Here is an 18,321-nt window from a genome sequence, read left to right as displayed (position 1 = left end):
AGGGTTTTTCCCGTGGAAAGGCGGCGGAGCAGCCCTGCCCAGGGAGAGGCTGGCCGCGGGAGACCCCGTTCACCAGGAGGAACAGGCAGCCGGCTTTCCGGGCGGAATTCCCCCAGAACGTCTGTGGCAGGCAGAACCTGGCTGAGCCGCTGAGGGGGCGCCCGCCTCCCCCACTGCCTCCTGCCCTTCCTGGCCCCTCAGGAGCCCCAGTGTCTCCACACCCCAGCCCCCCCGCCCGACAGGACAGGGCTGTCTCCCCTGCAGGGTGTTTTCTTAGTCACTTGTCTTTAACACGAGAAGTAAACGCAATGGCGAGGACAGAACCTGAAGACCCGTGGCAGAAACCTTTATGCGCCGGGTGGGCCCTCCACGAGCCGCCTAACCACTTGGGGTAGCGGTGGGTGGTGGTCAGACAAATGAGTGGTTGAGGGGCCCCTCCCGGCCTGCTGCACAGGAAGCACTGCTGCCGCCTTAGGGGCTTGGATCTAAAATCCAGACTCCCGAGGAGACACATGTCGGGTCCACAGAAGCAGAACAGCAAATTAATGGACGACACTATCTGACATAGAGCGAGCTCCCCGTCCCTAGGGGGAATCAAACCACAGGCCAACTGCATGAGTCCTTTGCTACGTCATTTTGGAAATGGGTCTAAAATCCGAACTACATCCTGTCTCTAAAGTTTTACGATTTGGTTTAGTGGTTCTCGAAACTGTCGACGGCTGTGCCTGGAAGCCACAGTTCTTTCAGGAGCAGCGCGAGCTGCATTCTCGGGATGTTTTGTCCCATCGCAGGGACCCAGAGCTGCCTGGCTGCCAGAGCTGAGTGCTGCCAGTGTGGAGGGCAAGGCCCAGGTCACACAGGCTGGCCAGAGCAGCTGCACCGGCCATCTTCAAGTCCCCTGGGACAGTCCGCAGGCCCAGCAGGAGCTCCCTGGCAGACAGGACCGTGCTGGCAAGGGGTCTGTTCAGAGGAGCTCCTCTCGGCACAGACCGCAGGGCGGCCGGGAAATCTTCCCAGGCTGGGGTCTCTCCTCCCTCACCCTTGGTCCGACTGGAAGCGGCAGATGGAGACAGCTTGCAGCCCTCCACCCTATCCCTGGGGGCCCACTAAGCCTCTCTTGTGCCTCAGTTTCCCCACCCACCTGCATGGCTTCCAGTGCCTCTTTGAGCTGCTGTCTCTCGGGTCGGTCAGTGGAATGGCTCAGCAGTTCCTGGAGGGGTGACAGGGGAGTCATGTGGGACCTCTTGGGGGGTCCTGACTTCTGCCCCTGCCCCTAGCAAAACGGGGAGTGTGCCCAGAGTGAGGTCCTCGGGAAAATGCTCCCTACCACTGGCCCCTGCTCAGCCTCTGGCATGGCTGCCTGAGTCAAGCAGATACAGACCTTCACCTGGGTGACACCCCCCTCCATGGCAGGGGTACCCCTAAACCTTGTGGATGATGGGCAGGGGCTGGGATCCACATCTCTGGGTTGACCTCATTAGGGTAGCCAGGGAGCCTCACGCAGCACCTCCCCGAAACCACTGCCTTCGCTCCTTGTCTGTCCTCTTTCCATTCCCACCTTGCGCACCAGGAAGCTCAGAGACAAGCCGAGCTCTCTGACTCCTGGCTCTGAGGATGCTGCACTCTGTTCGGGTGTTTCTGACCCAGCTGCTAATCTGAGCCGCCACTTCCCCATGGACCTCCTGTGCTAGTGGTTCCGGGCACTGACTGAGCCGGGACCATGTGCTGGTCTGTTCCTGTCTCGACGGGCCCCATGGCTGCCCCGCCCGCCCTTACCTTCAGGAGGAGGTGGTACTTGAGCACCCTCTGCATGGGGACGACGAGAAGGTCCTGCAGCCGGAACTTCCCGTCCTGGACCTTCAGGGTGCACTCCTGGGCGTGGGCAGGGCTGCAGGTGAGGATGGCTCCCCTCCCGGGAAGGGCCGGAGCCCAGCAATCCCATGACCAGGAGGGGAAGCCACACCCTGAACCCAGACCCAGGCGCCCGGCCACTCTCTAGGGGCTCCCCAGATCCCGGCAGCATCCAAGTGTGCATGTGTGCCCCTTCAGGGGCACCCCTCATCTCAGGGTCTCGAAGACTGCAGGGACCTTGGCGAGGGGGCAGGCGAGACTCTGGAATCCTCCACCACCCCTCAGCTGGGCCCCCCCAGGCCTGCCCTGAGACCCCACGCTCCTTTTCTGGGTGGGTGGGCCTTGCACTCTGCCCCCCTGCCTTTCTCACACGGAGGAGTGGGGCAGCCTAGGAACTGGGGGCTGCCCCACTGGTGGCCTGCCCGCCTCCTGGGGGCATCAAGCCTCTCCGAGGGAAGCAGCCCCCGCCCCCCGCCTCTAGAGCCAAAGGATCCAGCACCAGGCCTCCCTCTAAGAACGAGGGCTCCCAGACAGGATAAGACACACGCGGGAACTCTGGCCCTGGGAGGAGACTGGCCACCTAGAGCAGAGAAGGCTCCGGGGTCCTGAGCCTGGGCCGAGGATGAATCTGAGGAGGGCTCCCTCCCACCCAACCCACTTCCCTCTCTCCCAAAAGGCAGAGGGAAACACTGCCATCACCACAACCCTGAATTCCCCACCAAGGCAGCAGGAAGGGAGCTGGTGCCGAAGACCCTCTGGCCAGTGGGCAGCCCCTGGGGTGGGGGGCAATGTGGGGGTCAGCTCAGGAGCCCCTGTTACCTCCACTTTCTGCCTGAAGTCCTCCCGGCTGGCGAGGAGCTGGTTCAGCGTGCTCTGGGCGTGCTCCATGCGGCTGCAGTACTCCCCGTAGACCAGGAGCCTGGTGTGCAAACACAAGCATGCACACGCGCCCATGCACACACATGGTCACAGGCTGAAGCAGCACCTGCTGGAGCCCCTGCCTGCTGTCCCGCCAGCTGCATGTGTGCAGCACGTGTGTCCCGCCCCACCCCCAGGGCCGGCTCCCACGTGCAGCAACACACTTGTGTTTTCTTCTTCCCGTGTGGCAGCACCCCTCTTCCGGAAATGCCTCCTGGAGCGGTCAGAGAGGAGGCACCCCACTCCCGACCCCAGCGAGGCCCCTCTGGGGTTCTGTTTTGGGTCATGGCTGGGCTCAGGGTGGAGCTGCCAACCCCCCACGCAGCCCTGCAAAGGGCCATAACGGAGGACGGCAGCCTGAACCCAGCCCGTTCGTGCCCTCCCGGCTGTGGGGACCCCTCCCCAGAAACCCAGGTGGCACCAATACTTTCTGCCAGGGCAGGTGACATCGGCCAGCTCCCTGAGCAGATGGCAGTGGGTGGAGGAGAGGCCCGATTGGATCCAGAGGAGCAAGGGACCCAGCAGGCAGTTTCGACCCCACCGGCCACCTCACTGGCGGCTCCGATTCTCCGCCTGGTGTTTTGCTCTCTCTGCCCACAGCACCTTCCTCTCTTGTCCCCATGGCCCCCAGAGCCGTGCCCCATGGCCAACGTCTCTGCACAAACTGGAGCCCTGCACTGCCAGGGCCTCCGCTGCTAGCCTGGAGGACACGACAGTGACAGACAGCAGCCACCCCTCGCCCCCTTGTAAGGGAGGAGTCATTTCCCCATGGAGGGAAGCCGAGGCTATCATGAAGGGTCGCCAGCTAAGCAGGGGATGGCCTGGCCAAGGGCTGTCCCTTCCATGATGTTCTGTTGTCCGTGGACTGGGGGAAGCGGGCATCTGGAGGCCTCCTCTGGCCCGGCTCCAGGGCTGCTTGGGACACTTCTGGGGAGCAGGTCAGGATGGCCACAGCCATTTCTCTGTCCAGGCTTGGACGCTGCCTCCCCAGGCACGGGCAGGTCACAGAGCAGGCGGCTGGGCCAGGAGCTGGGCTGGCCCTCGGGAAGCCTGGCCTGTGGGTCCTCCAGGCTCTCGCTGCGGGCACCAGGACCAGAGTGTAGGCACGTGACTCCCAGGCACCTCTGTCTCCCCTGGGCCTCAGCCTCCCCGGCTCTGAAGGAGGCGTGTGAGGGACGACGCACAAATGCTCCCAGCTTCGGAGCTCTGGCCCAAAGGGGCAGGACGGCACGCATGGAATGCCTCCCACTCCAGAGAGTGCATGGCTCACGGCAGCCCAGAGCAGGCACGGGGACGGGACTGAAGCAATTCCCAGTCTGTGACAGGGGCCCAGGAGGCCGTGTCCTGCGGGGGGTTGGGGGGCCTCGGCCCTCTCACCTGGCCGAGCTGCCCCAGGACTTGCCCCGGCACCCCCTGCAGGGAAGCTTCCAGCACCGGGAGGCTGAGATTCTGCGGTTCTAGAGAGGGATTCTGGAGCCTACCTCCCTGGCCCCGTGATGCGAACACCCACTGCTGAGAGCAGTGTCTGCACACTGGCGGGAGGCTCAGGTGCCCTGGGCGCTGTGTCCTGCAAAGTGCCCAGGTCTCCCTGGCTGGGGGACAAACGGCCCAACCTGGAGCCACCTTGGATGAGAACCTGAACCTGGTCTTGACGTAATTGGATCTGTCATTAGATTGAGAATGTCAGTATAAAAGCTGATTGAAACCCATCATCTATGAAAGCAGTGGAGAGAACGGACCACACATACACACACACCTTATTTCTTTTTCACACTGAAATGAAAGCTTCAGAGGTTGCAGCAAAGTGAGTGAAGGAGGAGGAAGCAGGTAAGAGGACCTTTAAGAGGCTTCAGGGCAGCCGGGAGCCGAGCCGAGTGAGGGGCAGGCTCCAGCAGGGGGGTTGCTGCCGTCACCTCTCGCCTGATGGGACAGTGAGGCTCAGAGGGGCCCAGGGATCTGCACAGCAACTGGTACGGACCCCAGACCCACACCCCTGGCCCAGGTCCCCCATCTGCCCACACTGGACCAGAGCAGCCAGGAACTGGGTCCCATGGCCCTGTGAGAACGAGCCCCCTTGCTGGCCTGGGGAACCGGGCTCGGGACTCAGACGGACAGACAGACAGACGGTCATTGTGGCCCAGATGGAGCTCCCCAAGACTGCTGCATTTCCCGGAGATGGAGGGATAATGTGGGAAGTGGGGAAAGGAAAGCGAGGACTGAGCGCCCGCCAAGACTGAGGCCCCAGGGGCGCTTCCCGAGGCACCAGCAGAGCCACCCCAAATTTGCCAGCAACTGCTTCAAATGAGAGTTTGGAAAAAAATCCCTGGAGCCGATCCCAGTGATGGCCTGGGCCCCAGCCCCCAGGTCTCATCCGCCACCCTTGTGCCTACTCTCCTTCAGTGCCCTATGCCCTGAAGACTGGCCCTACTTGTCACAGCATGAGGCTCTTGGATTTGTGCTCACCCAGCTTACTTAGCTGCAAGCTCTGTGCAGATGTGGTGGGCTGAGAGGGCCCCCAAGCCTGCTTTTCTGGTACCGCTGCCCCACCAGACCCCAAAAGCAGGCTATAGAAAACCTGTCCTGCCCCCTAGGCTGCCATGCCTTCCCCTGTCCACCTGGCCAACTTCTACTCATCCCTCAATACCCCGAGCTAAAGTCTCCTCTTCTCCCCACTGGGGCACCCTCCTGGTCCAGCAGCGCCACATGCAAGCGGCCCAGGATGGGTCAGGGAGCAGCAGGACAGAGGCCTGTCCCACGCTGGGTGGGCCCCCAGGAGGAAGGAGGCACTGTGTCCCCCAACCCCCCAAGCTCTGGGCCTCACCTTGGGACCTCAGGCCTCTCCACATGGCCATCCTGGCCGGAGCCCTGCCCATAAGAGCCCTGGGGCTAAGAGGGACCGCGTGGCTCAAAGGGTCATCCAGCAGGGGAGCAGGGTGGGCCAGGCTTCAAGGCAAATCCACAGCTCCCGGGCCCTACAGTGAGGGTCCCACAGAGGCAGGCCCCCTCCTCTCAGTCCACAGGATGATGAGGAGGTGCCTGCTGACCCCGCGGCAGCAGGACCCGGCCCAGGACTCCGCAGACCAGCTTGGGGCAGGGAGGCATGGACGCTAACGGAACCAGGTCAGACTTTCCCTTGAAAACCAGAGAAACCAGTGGTGAGTTCTGAGTCTGTCGGGGAGTTGGTGAAGGAAGTGAGGAAGACAGACTTCAATTTTAACCACGAACAACTGCAACTGTTAAAGCAGTTAAGCCAGACTTGGAAACGAGGGAGAAAGTACTGACATCATGCGCTCAGGTCTCCCTGGAGCACCTCCAGATGTGAGCCAGCCGGGGGTAAACTGAGGCCCCGGGAGAAAGCGGCTGCCGGCAGGGGGCTCACACACAGGAGCCCACACTGTTGAAAATGATTTCTGCCCCGACAGAGACCCCAGAGATCTCAGGGCTGCCACCCGGGAGTCCACTGACGAGTTCTGCCGCTGGCACCACTGCCTCCACGGACGGCATGTGCCGGACTCTTCCATCCTCATTCGAATGACCTTGGTCACCCCGCTGGGTCCCTCCCTAACCAGTTAATAAGAACATCAAGCGGGCTCAGTGGAATTCCGCAGCAGGGTCGCGCTATTTAACGCTCTGAAACCTGCAATCCGACCCTGCTGAAGGGACACGGGCACATCTCCGGGGAAGGCTCTGGTCTCACTGTCTCTGGCTGCACCACTTCCGCGTCTGCAGAAGAATCCCAAGTTCTCAGGGCGTCGGGGGTGTGGCCAGGGCGCCTTCCCTCCTCTCCTTGATTTCTCCCTCTGGGGACTGGGAATTGGATCGAGCAGAAATAAAAGTCCTTTCCAAGTTCAAAGAGTGCCCAGGATGGTTCTGGCCAGAGGAGGCAGCCAAGTTAACACTGGGGAGCTTCATGAGGGTAAAAGGGCAGCCCGGGCCCTGGCATCAGCGAGCCTGGGGCCCAGACGGTGGAAATCACGTCCATTGGACAACTGTCACCAAGTGTCATACTCTAAGCAGCCAGAAGTCACAGAGCATGCATGCTCCATGAAGTCACCAAGTGCTCACCTATCTTAGAGCCTTTATCTCCAAACACTCTGAAGATCCTACATGCTTCTCGGGGGAGGACAGGACCAAGCCTGCCTTTACTCTCATTCTCATCTCTGGAAGCATGAATGCAAAGCTCTGCAGTGAGCTCCTCTTAAAAGCCAGTCTTCATCATAGTTTGCAAACTCCAACCAAAACCATTCCTGCCAACCCTAAAGAACACCTAGGGCTCTAACTAAGATTCTACAAAGGTTCCATGCACTATGATTACTTTCCAGAAACCTACAACCTCCAAATGGTTCCTGGACCAGACAGGTCCTGAAATGCAGAGGGGCCAGCCTCTCCAGACATCAGCTAGTTCCATCCCCCATCCCAAATTATCAACAGCCCCTTCCAACATGAAATAGTTAGAATGGGCATAGTCCAAATATCCCTAAAGAGTAGGAGTTAAACAGAGAAGGTAGGTTTTAACAAATGAGTGCTGAATCATTATATTAATGTTCTTAGTTTCCAGTGTCTTGGAGCAGCTAGTAGTAAAAAACTAAAATTGTGGAATTGTAACCCACACCAAACTCTGAAATCTGTTCTACAAGTAATTGTGGTGGTATACTTTCAAAGTTATTGCTTTTTTGTATATATGTTATTTTTCACAAAAAAAGAAAAAAGTTGACTGAATGATAAATGCACAACTATATGATGATATTGTAAACCACTGATTGTACACTTTGGATGATGACATGGTATGTGAATATATAATATATATCAATTTTTAAAAATGCTAAAAAAAAAAACAAAACTACCAGTTCTCCCACCCAACTGCTGGGCAGACCACTCTCCAAGGGTGGCCCCTGGTAGTTCTCCTGCTCCATGTCCACCCATCACAGCCCATGGACCTGCCAGACTAATGCATGGACCCATTTGCCCCAGAAATCAGGCTCCAGGCCTTGTTCGGCCGGCCCCAGCCAGAGGGGAGAGCCATGTGGCCTTGTGTTCCCTCCAGAGCTGGATGCAAAAGGCAACCTCCTTCCCAAGACCCAAGGTCCTGAGGGTGAGGCTAAGAGCAGCTATTGCCCAGTCTGAGAAGCAGGGCTGCATCAATGGAAGTATAACCTCTAAAAAGAAGGAGGTGCCTGTCCTTGTCCACTCCACGCCGGTCGTACCACCCCCGAACGCCAATCTGCCCCTCATGCATGATGGGGTGTCGTCACTAACATCCGTCAGGAACTTCCTTCTGCCCTCAGAAAAACAATCTAAATCCTTATCATGGCCAACAAGACCCCTGCAGAAATCTCTGGAAACATCCTGGGCCCCTTCCTCTTTCCCTGCTTCACTGCCGGGACCTGCGCTGACCTCCTGCTCCCCAGAAGACCATGCTCTGCAGAGTTGCGCTTCTCACCCACGTCCTCAACGTCTCTTGGCTCACCCCCAGCTTCTCCCCTACCCTGGGGAAGCCAGGCGCTGTTCTGTGCACCCTGGGTGTCCCTGAGCCTGGCAGCTGCACACAGCAGGCACTCTATAAATGCTGCAAAGCCATTCTGCAAATGAACAGCAGGCCCTGGGGCTCGGGAGTGAGAGGGGAAAGGGGCAGGAGCACTGGATGACAGGGGCACATTAGCCTGCCGTGAACGCTGACAATATGCTTTCCCCAAATTAAACCCGAGGGAAAGGCCTGGAGCCCCCAGACCCCTCTGCTCGGCTGGGACGACAGCAGCCTGCGTGCAATGTGTCCGTGACCCAATGCACGTCCCTCACTACAGCAGTTCTGGAAAGTAGAAACAACCCTCATTCCCAGAGGCTGTGGGGGGCCTGAGGACACACGGCTAGGGCCTGGGGGATAGTAGCCTGGCCAAGTCCAAGGACCAGCTGAGCTTGGACACGGGCTGCGTGGCTCAGCCTGGGGACCGGATACAAGGGATCCTGGGGGACATACCCACCTGCCCCTTGGCCATCCAGCTACTGCAGGACTGCCACCCCCTCTGCCAGCTCCCTAGAGGCCCCACCCCCTGCCCGCCTCTGCCCAGGCAGCCCAGTTGACCTGCATGAGCCTCTCGTGGCACGGAGGTGTCTGTACCCCTGGCTGACAGGCAAGGACAGCGAGGCTCGGAGCCAGGTGCTGGTCAGTGGCAGCGCGGGAAGGAGGGCAGCCCCCATCTCCTGGCCACGCGGCTGTGCTGTCCCCACAACCCTGACGCCCCTTGCTGCACCTGCAGAGAGCAGGTGGGGGTCTGGCTTCCACCCTCCAGGCACCCACTTGTACCCACTGGAGAGTCCCAAGGAGTAGGCCCCCGGGGCAGCCGTTCCCCCAGGACTAGGCACACAGGAAAGCCAGCCAGCTCCGAGACCCCACGGATGTGGCAGCAGAGGCTGCAGAGCCTTGTGGGGTCTCGCCTCCAAAGCACACCTGGGGGTGTCTCTTCAGGACACCCCAACACATCTCATGGCGGCTGTGATGGGGGTGGGGCTGTTTACATGCCAGGGCAGACCTGGGGGGCAGGTGGTGCCCTGCCCTGAAAGGGTACAGTGTAGGAGCCAAGCACTCCGCCGTCCCTCACCCCAGACACTCTCGGCGCTGGTTTGAAATGATGTATGTACGCTAGAAAAGTCACTTTAATCCTAATACCATTTTGAAAAGGCAGACGTTTCTTCTAATCCCTATTCAGTATTGTATGTTTAAATCTGTAATTAGATCATCTCCCTGGAGGTGTGATTTAATCAAGAGTGGTTGTTAAATTGGATTAGGTAGAGGCGTGTCTCCACCCATTAGGGTGGGTCTTGATTAGTTTCTGGAGTCCTATAAAAGAGGAAACATTTTGGAGAAGGAGAGATTCAGAGAGGACAGAGAATGCTGCAGTACCACGAAAAGCAGCATCCACCAGCCAGCGACCTTTGGAGATAAAGAAGGAAAATGCCTCCCAGGGAGTTTTCTGAAACAGGAAGTCAGGAGAATAAGCTAGCAGATGACGCCATGCTCACCGTGTTTCCTTCCAGGTGAGAGAGGCACCCTGACCGTGTTCACCATGTGCCTTCTCACTTCAGAGAGAGAAACCCTGAACTTCATCAGCCTTCTTCATCCCCAAGGTATCTTTTCATGGATGCCTTAGATTAGACATTTCTATAGACTTGTTTTAATTGGGATATTTTCTGGGCCTTAGAACTGTAAACCAGCAACTTATTAAATTCCCCTTTTGAAAAGCCATTCCATTTCCGGTATACTGCATTCCTGCAGCTGGCACACTGGAACACTCTCCCAGGGCTCCCCAGGCTGGGTGGGGCCAAGGCTGGCCCACCACTCACCTTTCCTTGAAGTCCAGGAAGACCTTGGCCAAAGAGCTGCCCCCTGCCATCATGGACATGTCAACAGCCCGGAGGAAGCTGTGATGCACCTTGATTAGGTCCTGAGACGAGAGAGCAACGAGCAAACCTCAGGCGGGAGGGCGCCTGCTCCAGGGAGGCGATCCCCCGTCCTCTGGCTCCGGAAAGGGCTTGCGTGCCAGGTGCACCCCACAGCACTCACATGCGAGGTGCGGTGAGGCCAGGGGGTACTGCAGAGACAGGGGACGGGTGGCCAAGCCCACGGAAAGCCACCTGTGCTATCTGTGGGGAGCCGCTAAGGCTCATGCCGGCCTGCTGGCAGCGGCCAGCCCTAGGCAGGCTGTGGGGCGGGAAGGGGTCCGTGCATGACAGGGTGGGGGAAGCTAGCCTCGGACGGCCACGCTGACTGTGCCCTGGCTATGAGGCACAGCTGCAGCGGGAGACGGGTGCTGCCTGGCCTCTGACGTGGGGGGCCGGTGGGCAGCTCCCCGGGCCTCTGCCCCACCTCCTGGCCGCCTTCCTGCCCGCTGGGAGCACTCCAAGTAGAGGCACAGGCAGCAGGAAGCCTGGGGGTCTGGGTGGACTTTGCTCGGGAGGATAAGACCAATGCCCACACCCAGGGACCAGGAGCAGTGGGCACCCAGAGGGGCCCCATGATGCCAAGGGAGCGTCTAAGACCCGGCAAGTGTTGCCCAGGGTGCAGCCTCTTGGAGCACCGACCAGCCTCACAGTTTCCAGGGACTCCTCCAAGGGGTGTGCACTCTCATGCCACACCCAGAGACGCGAGCCCAGGGACAAGGTTGGCTCACGCCTCCTCCATCTGCCGCCACAAGTTGTCCCCAAGCCAGAGGCACCCCAGAGAGCCCCGGCCTGCCCCGACGGTGCCAGCTGTGCTCTGGGTCCAGGCGCGCGGGGGCCCTGTGGACACACACCTCCAGGTTGATGAAGATGGCAGCCACGTCCCCGGGGCTCAGCACCAGCCTCAGCGGGCTCAGGTAGTTCTGGAAGGGAGAAGGCCGTCACTGCGCCGCGGCACGGGGAGTCGGTCGACACCCCGCCAGGGCCGGTGGCTCCCCAGGGAGGGCTCAGAGGACCCAGGCCTTTTCAGACAGCCAACCTCTGAGAACTGCCCCCAACCCCCCTGACGTCAGCAAAGCCACAGCAGTGCCTTGCACCACGGGATGTGGGGGTGGGGGGCACCCCCCTGAGCGACATCAAGGGGGCGTGTTGGCATGTCTGCAACGTGGCAATGAGGCCCAGGTTGGGGGGTGGGCATCTCCCCAGAGCCTCGCGAAGAGACAGGGCCGTGGTGCCCGCCAACATGCGTTCAGTACCACCTGTGCTGGCACGTGGCCCCCACATGCTCATCCGGGGGCGCGCTCCACACCCAGGGACGGTGAGTGCCCAGGCCACCCAACATCCTGGGTGGTGGGGCTCCAGGCCCCTCCCCAGCAGGGAGCGCTCAGCTGGCCCAGTGGGTCCGCCTCGTGGCCAAGGAGAAAACCGCCCAAAGGACGTGGCCACGTGGTGTTATCCAGGCTGAGGCGGGGCTGGCCCCGCCTCCCTGTGACTCAGTTTCCCCATAGGTGAAGGAGACGTAGTAACCTCCTCTTTGTCTGGCTGGGGTTATCCTTGCAGAGCCCCCGGCACCGGCCCTTCTCATCCACTCCATGCCCCCTCCTGGCATGGTCCTCAAGCTTGTGAGAGGACCCAGGGGGCGAGGCAATACCTGACCCGAAGGCCACCCGAGCCCACCACAGAGGAGACAGAGGCCTGTAGGGGTTCTGGGAGGAGGCGATCCAAGAGAGGCGTGCATGGGCCTATGCCTGGTGGGGGAGGGCGCGAGCAGAGGCAGGGAGGGGCGGTTGTGCCACCCCTGCGCGCTCTGCAGAAAGGCCAGGCAGCTGGAGGGAACAGGTGAGGAGAGCCGGTAAGAGGCTGGGGCCAGACCAAGGCCAGCCTGGGGCCAACCAGGCATCCGGGACTCCTGGCTGAGGCCACCCAGGGTCCCAAACACCAAGGACCCATTTGAACATCCCATCACAGCCCCTGCAACCAAGGAGAGCCAACAAGATTCTGTCCTCATGACAATGCTGCTTCTACCTGCCACACACTGGCTGCTGGCAGGGAGGGTGCACGAGGGGCAGGAAAATGCGACCTGGTATGGGAGGTCAGAGCGGGCTCGGGGGGACTTGAGAAGGTGGTTCCCCAGCCCCTCTGTGCTTAGTAGGTGGTGGGGAGGGAGGATTCAGCTCTAGGAACTCTGCACAGGACACTCAGCCCTGGGGGTGGGCATGGGTTCCAGACGTGTTAGAGGAGCAGGATGAGAGCAGGGGGGCCAGGTAGTTTGCCTCACACCCCCCAGCTCAGAGCATCACGGGACAGAGTGCACAGGCGGGGCTGAGCTCAGCGCCACGTGTCGAGGGCATGCTCCAGGATGGAGCACTCAGGGCCAGTGGGGAGTTGGGGAGGACAGGTGCATGGGCGGTGGTGGGCCGAGAGATGGGCAGGATAAATGGAGGGGCCAGGGGGGGAGGCGAGGAGGGAGCCACTGGGTAGAGCTGACAGCGAGTACGGGAGGGGCTAAGAGGTTGCTGAGCAAGGGAAGGGCACGGGGTGGGGGAAGCCCCCGGCTCCTTCTGCCCCTGGACGCAGCCCTGGGCCTGCAGGTGGCCCACGCGTCCACCCTGCCTCCTGGGGGCCGAGGCCCAGCCGCACCTTCTCAATGTCCTCCAGGGTCCGGTAGTACTTGGCCTCGGTCTCCTGAATCTCCAGCAAGCAGCAGTTTCTCTTGTCATCCTCGGTCATGCCCATTTTCTAGAGAAAGAACACATGGCTTGAGTCGGGATGCGCTGCCCGGGTGTGAGATGGTGGAGCCAGAGGGGAGACAGATGAGGAAACTGAGGCACAGACCCAGGCCTGACTCCCACTGTGCAGGACCAAGGGAGAGACAGGGGTTTCGAGACTCCCAGGCTCTTCTCCTTCCTCCTTGGCCAATTCCAAATCCCAATCCCTCCCAGGATGGGGGAGGCACTCAGGGGCCAAGCCCCCCCCTCCACCCCCAGCAGAAACACCTGGCACCATTTCACACCTGCTGCGGGCAGTCCCCCCGCTACAGCTAGTGATGCCAGTGCTCCAGGGTCCCCAGAGGGCTGCGGGACCAGCTCCTTGGCAGGGCCAGCCTGTCCACTCCGGGGAGCATGTGGCCAAAGCCAGGCCTGACAACCCCAAGACTGCAAACCACAGGGGTGGGGGGGCATCATCATTTGGAGGCACTGTGGGTTTTCTGGAAACTCTCCTCAACTTGCTTGAGGCTGCGTGAGCTTTACTGCCCTGCAGAGCGCTGGGAAAGCGAGTGCTGTGTCCCAGGCCATGTGCCCTGTGGGCCCACACTGTCCTCCAAGAAACTCGGGGCCTTGGCTCTCCAAGGCAGGGTGCAAGAGGGGGTCCGCACCCGCCCCCATCTCCCACCCAAGGACTGCATAGACCCCCGGGGCCTCACTGGGGAGACCTGAGGTCCATGACCCTCCTGGAACTATGGGTAAAAATGTGATGCTGGACAGCTTCTCTCAAGAGAAAGGCTCCCAAGTTTTCCCGAAGAAGGCTGAGAGCACCACGCAAGGCAGAGGGGGACAGTGCCAGCGGGCAGATCACATTCCCAGCGCCAGGAGTGCCAACTACGTCCACCTGCCACTTACCTGCATGTATCTAATCTGAAAGCATGGAGGAAAAAGCAGAGAGGAGCAATTAGCAGCTTCCACCTGGTTATCCCAAGCTGTGCCCGCAGAAGATGGAGACCCTTGCCTCACTGAGCCGACAGCACGAGAAATCACAGCACAACCCTTCACCCACCCGCAGACCCAGGGGTCGGCCTGGCCGGTGGGGTGGGGGTGGGGACAGGTGAGGACACGGGGTCCACGGCCTGTCTGCCTACACCTGAGCTCTGGCTTCACCCTCGCTTGGACAAGTCGTTACCCCATCACCTCCCACGTGAATCCTTCAGATTTTCCCCCAGCAGAAGCAGGAACCCCTGCCACTGGATGGACGCGGCAGCCTGAGAGCTCGTCAGCCCCCGGGTGAGACAGTGAGGACACTGCAGAGTGGGGCTAGAGCCATCCAGGGACAGACGTGCTCTCACCTCCGCAGCCCACAGGTTCTGACGTCAACCCCAGGAGCAGGAATGCAGCCCCACAGGCATTAGCAGCTGGGAAGCATTTGTCCTTAGGGTTGCCGCCAGGCCAGGCCAGACCACTCGGTATCCAGGGCGCTTCTGTGGCGGAAGGGCCTCCAAGACACCTCATGGGCCATTACACCCCATCCTCTCCTTTACCCTCAGGACACCAAGCTTTCTAAGGACTCGGAAGGTAAAGGGGCCCCCATATGGCTTTGCTGCCAAACCCAGAAAGCTCCCGAGGCTTTGGTAGGCATCAGCAGCCCTGGGCTCGCAGGGACGGGCGTCCAGCAAGAGGGGCAATGGAGCAGCCTTCCAGCCCCCCAGCTAGCAGGCACAGGAGGCATGGGGGGGTTGCCAGAGCCCCCAGGACATACGGGCTTGGGAACGGGGAGCACGCAGCTCAAAGACCCTCCCCAGAGGCCCTCTCCTCTCCGGAGCACTGCAGGGCAGCGTGAGGAACCTGTCCTCGGCAGCAGAGCCCGGGGCTGGAAGACCCATTGCCTGACAGGTCCTTTCCTAGCGCCCCACGGGATGTGGGCTCTCGTAGGGTGTCACTGCAGTGGAGAAGGCCTCGTTGAAGGGCCTCACGGGGATGTGACTTCCCCAGCCTCTGCCCCCACCACAGCTGTTCCTTCTGTGCCAAAGAAAAACACTGGCATGCTTTTGAGAAAACTTCCCTTTTCTTCAGAGAAGGCTAACACATCACAGAGCCTGTGCGGCTGGCAAGGGGCACCAGCAGGCACCGGGAGGTCCTGGCGAGCTCACGTCCTGAGGGGCTGCAGCCCACTCCCCGGGGTGTCCCCCTCCCAGGCCGGCCCAGCAAGACCACCTTCTGCTCGGCAGCTGCTGGCAAGAAACCCACACTGGCGCGAGATGGCATCCAAAAGATTATTAGCCCACGCATGCTTGGAAATAGCCTCACGACAGAAAAGATGCACAGCTGGCAAACTGAGCCAGCTTCAGTCTCCTCGCTTTTTGTACAAAGGGACAAAACGACGTGCACTGGGCTGCAGGGGAGGGGCTATTTCAGACTGGGGGGGGCGGGGGAAGCCGCAGAACCTCGCAAACCCTCTGGTGAGTTACAGGGTGACGCCTTCCGGAAGGTGTCAACGGCAGCCGTGTCACATCGCGTTTCCTCAGAAATTCCCATAGGACAGAAGTATGCATAGCAGATGGGGAGCAGGGCAGGGGACCCCAGGATGTGCACCGAGGAGCCCCAGGGAAGGGCTGGGAAGGGCCAGGGGCACGGCCTGGACTCCCGGCTCTCTCTGCACCCAGGGCAGTGCCCCTCGGCGGGCTCAGAGGCTGGGGGCTCTTGGAGTGCTGGCCAGAGGAGAAGCCCGCTGCCCATGCGTCTAAAGCCCCATCCCAGGGGCCAGGGGCCAGCTTACCATGGGCTGCTGCACCTCCACTTTGATGATGTCCTCGTAGATGTCGTCCCCCTCATCCTCGCAAGGGACGCAGTCATAGATGTCTTCCCCCAGGTCATGCTCGCTGAGACAGGAGGGAAGCAGGTTAGAGGGGATGGAGGCTCCGGCCACTGCGGGGCACGCCTGCGACGAGAGTGTGGCCACCACAGGGTTCCTCAAAGGCTGGAGGGGGAGGGGCCAGCTCCAGTTTCCTGAGGGAGGGGCGGGCACGAGCCCCGACTCCCGGGGCATCTGTGAGGTCAGACGACTCGCTCTTTGCCAGCTGCCTACCCGACGCAAGCTTTAGAAGGGCCTTCTGTGGCAAAGCGCCAACGTGGCATGCCTTTTATCACATCCCGGGGAACACTCAGGGACAAGATGCCCGCCTTAACCGGAGCTATTGCCCGGCAAGCCTGGCCAGCTCTGGGACTGGGCACCTTCCCCAGACCACATACCCTCTTCCTGCTGCCCATGCCCGTGCCCTGACTCCACCCCCGTGCCCCCAGGGCCTTCACAGTCCTCCAGGCCTCCGGGGGAAATCGGAGTGGTGAAGCATATACCCAAAGCCAGGCTGCCAGGAAGCACAGGAGGGACACGGAGTTGGAGAGGTTTCTACTCGGATGGATTCCGAGGAGATCAGCGCTTATTGGAGAGCCCACTAACGCTTTATTCCAGCTCATGACAGTGGCCTGCTTCTACTTCAATAGGTGACCGACCACCTGGGACCTGCAGGATGGCGAGTACGTGCCACCTCCTCCAAAAAGTCTTCCAGGATTCCCGCCTGGTCTAGGATCTGGGACTCAACTCTGCCTCACACGCTCATGCTTCCTACTTCTTCTCACCCTACTTCTGATTATTTTATAAAGCATCTGCTGATGGGACTCAACTCAGCTACTCGATCCTGCCAGAATTCGTACTCAGGCCCTATCCACTTTGTCCCCACAGTCACAGAGCTGTGACCACTCTGGAAAACAGGGTTTTTGACGTATGATTATTTAAGAAGAGGCCACACTGAAGAGGTGGGGCCTGAATCCCACATGACTGTGTCCTCATGAGCAGGAGGACATCTGGACACAGAGAGACAGGCTCAGGGACAGCAGTGGCAGCGGCTGAACGAAGCAAGGCAGCTGCAGACCAAGAAGCACCAAGGCTGGCTGGTGGCCACCAGGAGCTGCCAGAGGCGGGGACGGTCCCTCCCTGGAGTCTGGAAGAGGCCCAGCACTGCCATACCTCCACTCCAGACTCGCGGCCTGGGGAACCAGGAGACAACCAGTTTCCGTTGTTTCCCCCGTGCCAGTATGAAATGATTACGCGCCCTAGAAAAGCCATGTTTTAATCCTGATCCATTCCACAGAGGCAGCCATTTCTTTTAATCCCTGTTCAGCCCTTTAGGGTAGAAACTTGAGTCGATTCTCTCCATGCAGTTGTGACTCACCCAACTGTGGGAATTAACCTTTGATTAGAGGGAGATGTGTCTCCACCCATTCCAGGTGGGTCTTGATTACTTTACTGGAGTCCTTTAAAAGAGGAAGCATTTTGGAGAAAGCTTCAGAATGACCAGAGAACCATGAGAAACGCAGAACCCACACAGTCAGGTATCTTTGGAGATGAAGAAAGAAAACGCCCCCAGGGGAGTATCATGAAACAAGGAGCTGGAGAGAAAGCTAGCAGATGCTGCCATGTTCACATGTGCCCTTCCAGCTGAGAGAGAAACCCTGAGCATCATCGGCCTGTCTTGAGTGAAGATAACCTCTTGTTGGTGCCTTAATTTGGACATTTTTATAGACTTGCTTTAACTGGGACATTTTTAGTCTTAAAACTGTAAACTTGCAATTTAGTAAATTCCCCTTTTTAAAAGCTACTTATTGTTTCTGGTGTATTGCATTCCGGCAGCTAGCAGACTAGAACTGCCCCCCATCTGGGGGACGTTGTCTCAGCGGTCCCCACAAACGCACCACCTTTGAAGCCTGAGGCGGACACACAGGAGGGGCTCAGCACGCCCATGGGGCAGTCGCTCTGCTGGGGGCTCGGGGCCAGCTGGGGTCTTGAGCTGTGCAGTGGGGCTGGTCCTCAGGCCCCATGTGCCCACGGCTCTGGGAGAGGAAGTGTCCCCCGGCCTGGGTCCAGGGGGCGGGGAGGGGTGTCCTGGCAGGGGTCACAGGCAAGAGGGAGGCTGGAAGAGCAGACAACCACACAGTCCCCCCAAGGGGCTTCCCAGCTGCCAGTCCACCGGTCTCCACCCCAGACCTCGCTGAAAGATGGGCTGTTGTTGTTTAGTCTGGGGGAGGGGAGGCCACCCAAAGTCCACTCAGGAGAGGGAGAGTGAGGCTGCATGCAAGGGAGGCCTGCTGCCTCCTGGGGTCTCCCCCAATGTTCCTGAGACCTCTCCAGGGGGCCGAGCTGAGTGCCCCTGTAGGGGGAGGGGTCTATCCTTCCAGAGAGATGGTCAGGACGGACCCAGTCCCCTGGCCTTGGGGTGGCTCGGTGGGCAGTTCAGCAGGGCAGGCTGCTGGGAATGAAGGCAGAGAGCAAATGGGCTGGATGAGAGAGTGGGGCCAGGGGCCAAAGGGGCGGGGCCAGGGGGCAAGGGGGCGGGGCCAGGGGCCGAGGATG

The 18,321-nt window shown here is 60.1% G+C and overlaps 1 protein-coding gene across 4 annotated transcripts in view; it reads right to left on the bottom strand.

Moving 5' to 3' along the window:
• VAV2 (vav guanine nucleotide exchange factor 2) overlaps positions 1-18,321 on the bottom strand; it is a 194,754-nt gene that overhangs the window by 28,309 nt on the left and 148,124 nt on the right. For all 4 annotated transcript variants that reach the window (XM_077149047.1, XM_077149049.1, XM_077149050.1 and 1 more), the window contains 7 exons: positions 15,691-15,793; positions 12,844-12,942; positions 11,058-11,126; positions 10,108-10,208; positions 2,671-2,770; positions 1,777-1,872; positions 1,142-1,210 (listed from right to left, as the gene is read on the bottom strand). In XM_077149047.1, the coding sequence (XP_077005162.1) occupies positions 1,142-1,210; positions 1,777-1,872; positions 2,671-2,770; positions 10,108-10,208; positions 11,058-11,126; positions 12,844-12,942; positions 15,691-15,793 (637 nt within the window). The remainder of the gene's footprint in view (positions 1-1,141; positions 1,211-1,776; positions 1,873-2,670; positions 2,771-10,107; positions 10,209-11,057; positions 11,127-12,843; positions 12,943-15,690; positions 15,794-18,321) is intronic.

The sequence above is a fragment of the Tamandua tetradactyla genome, chromosome 2, assembly GCF_023851605.1.
Source record: "Tamandua tetradactyla isolate mTamTet1 chromosome 2, mTamTet1.pri, whole genome shotgun sequence".
Lineage (NCBI taxonomy): Eukaryota > Metazoa > Chordata > Mammalia > Pilosa > Myrmecophagidae > Tamandua > Tamandua tetradactyla.
The sequence above is the reverse complement of the archived record's forward strand: the minus strand, read 5'-3'. Positions and strand labels throughout refer to the sequence as shown.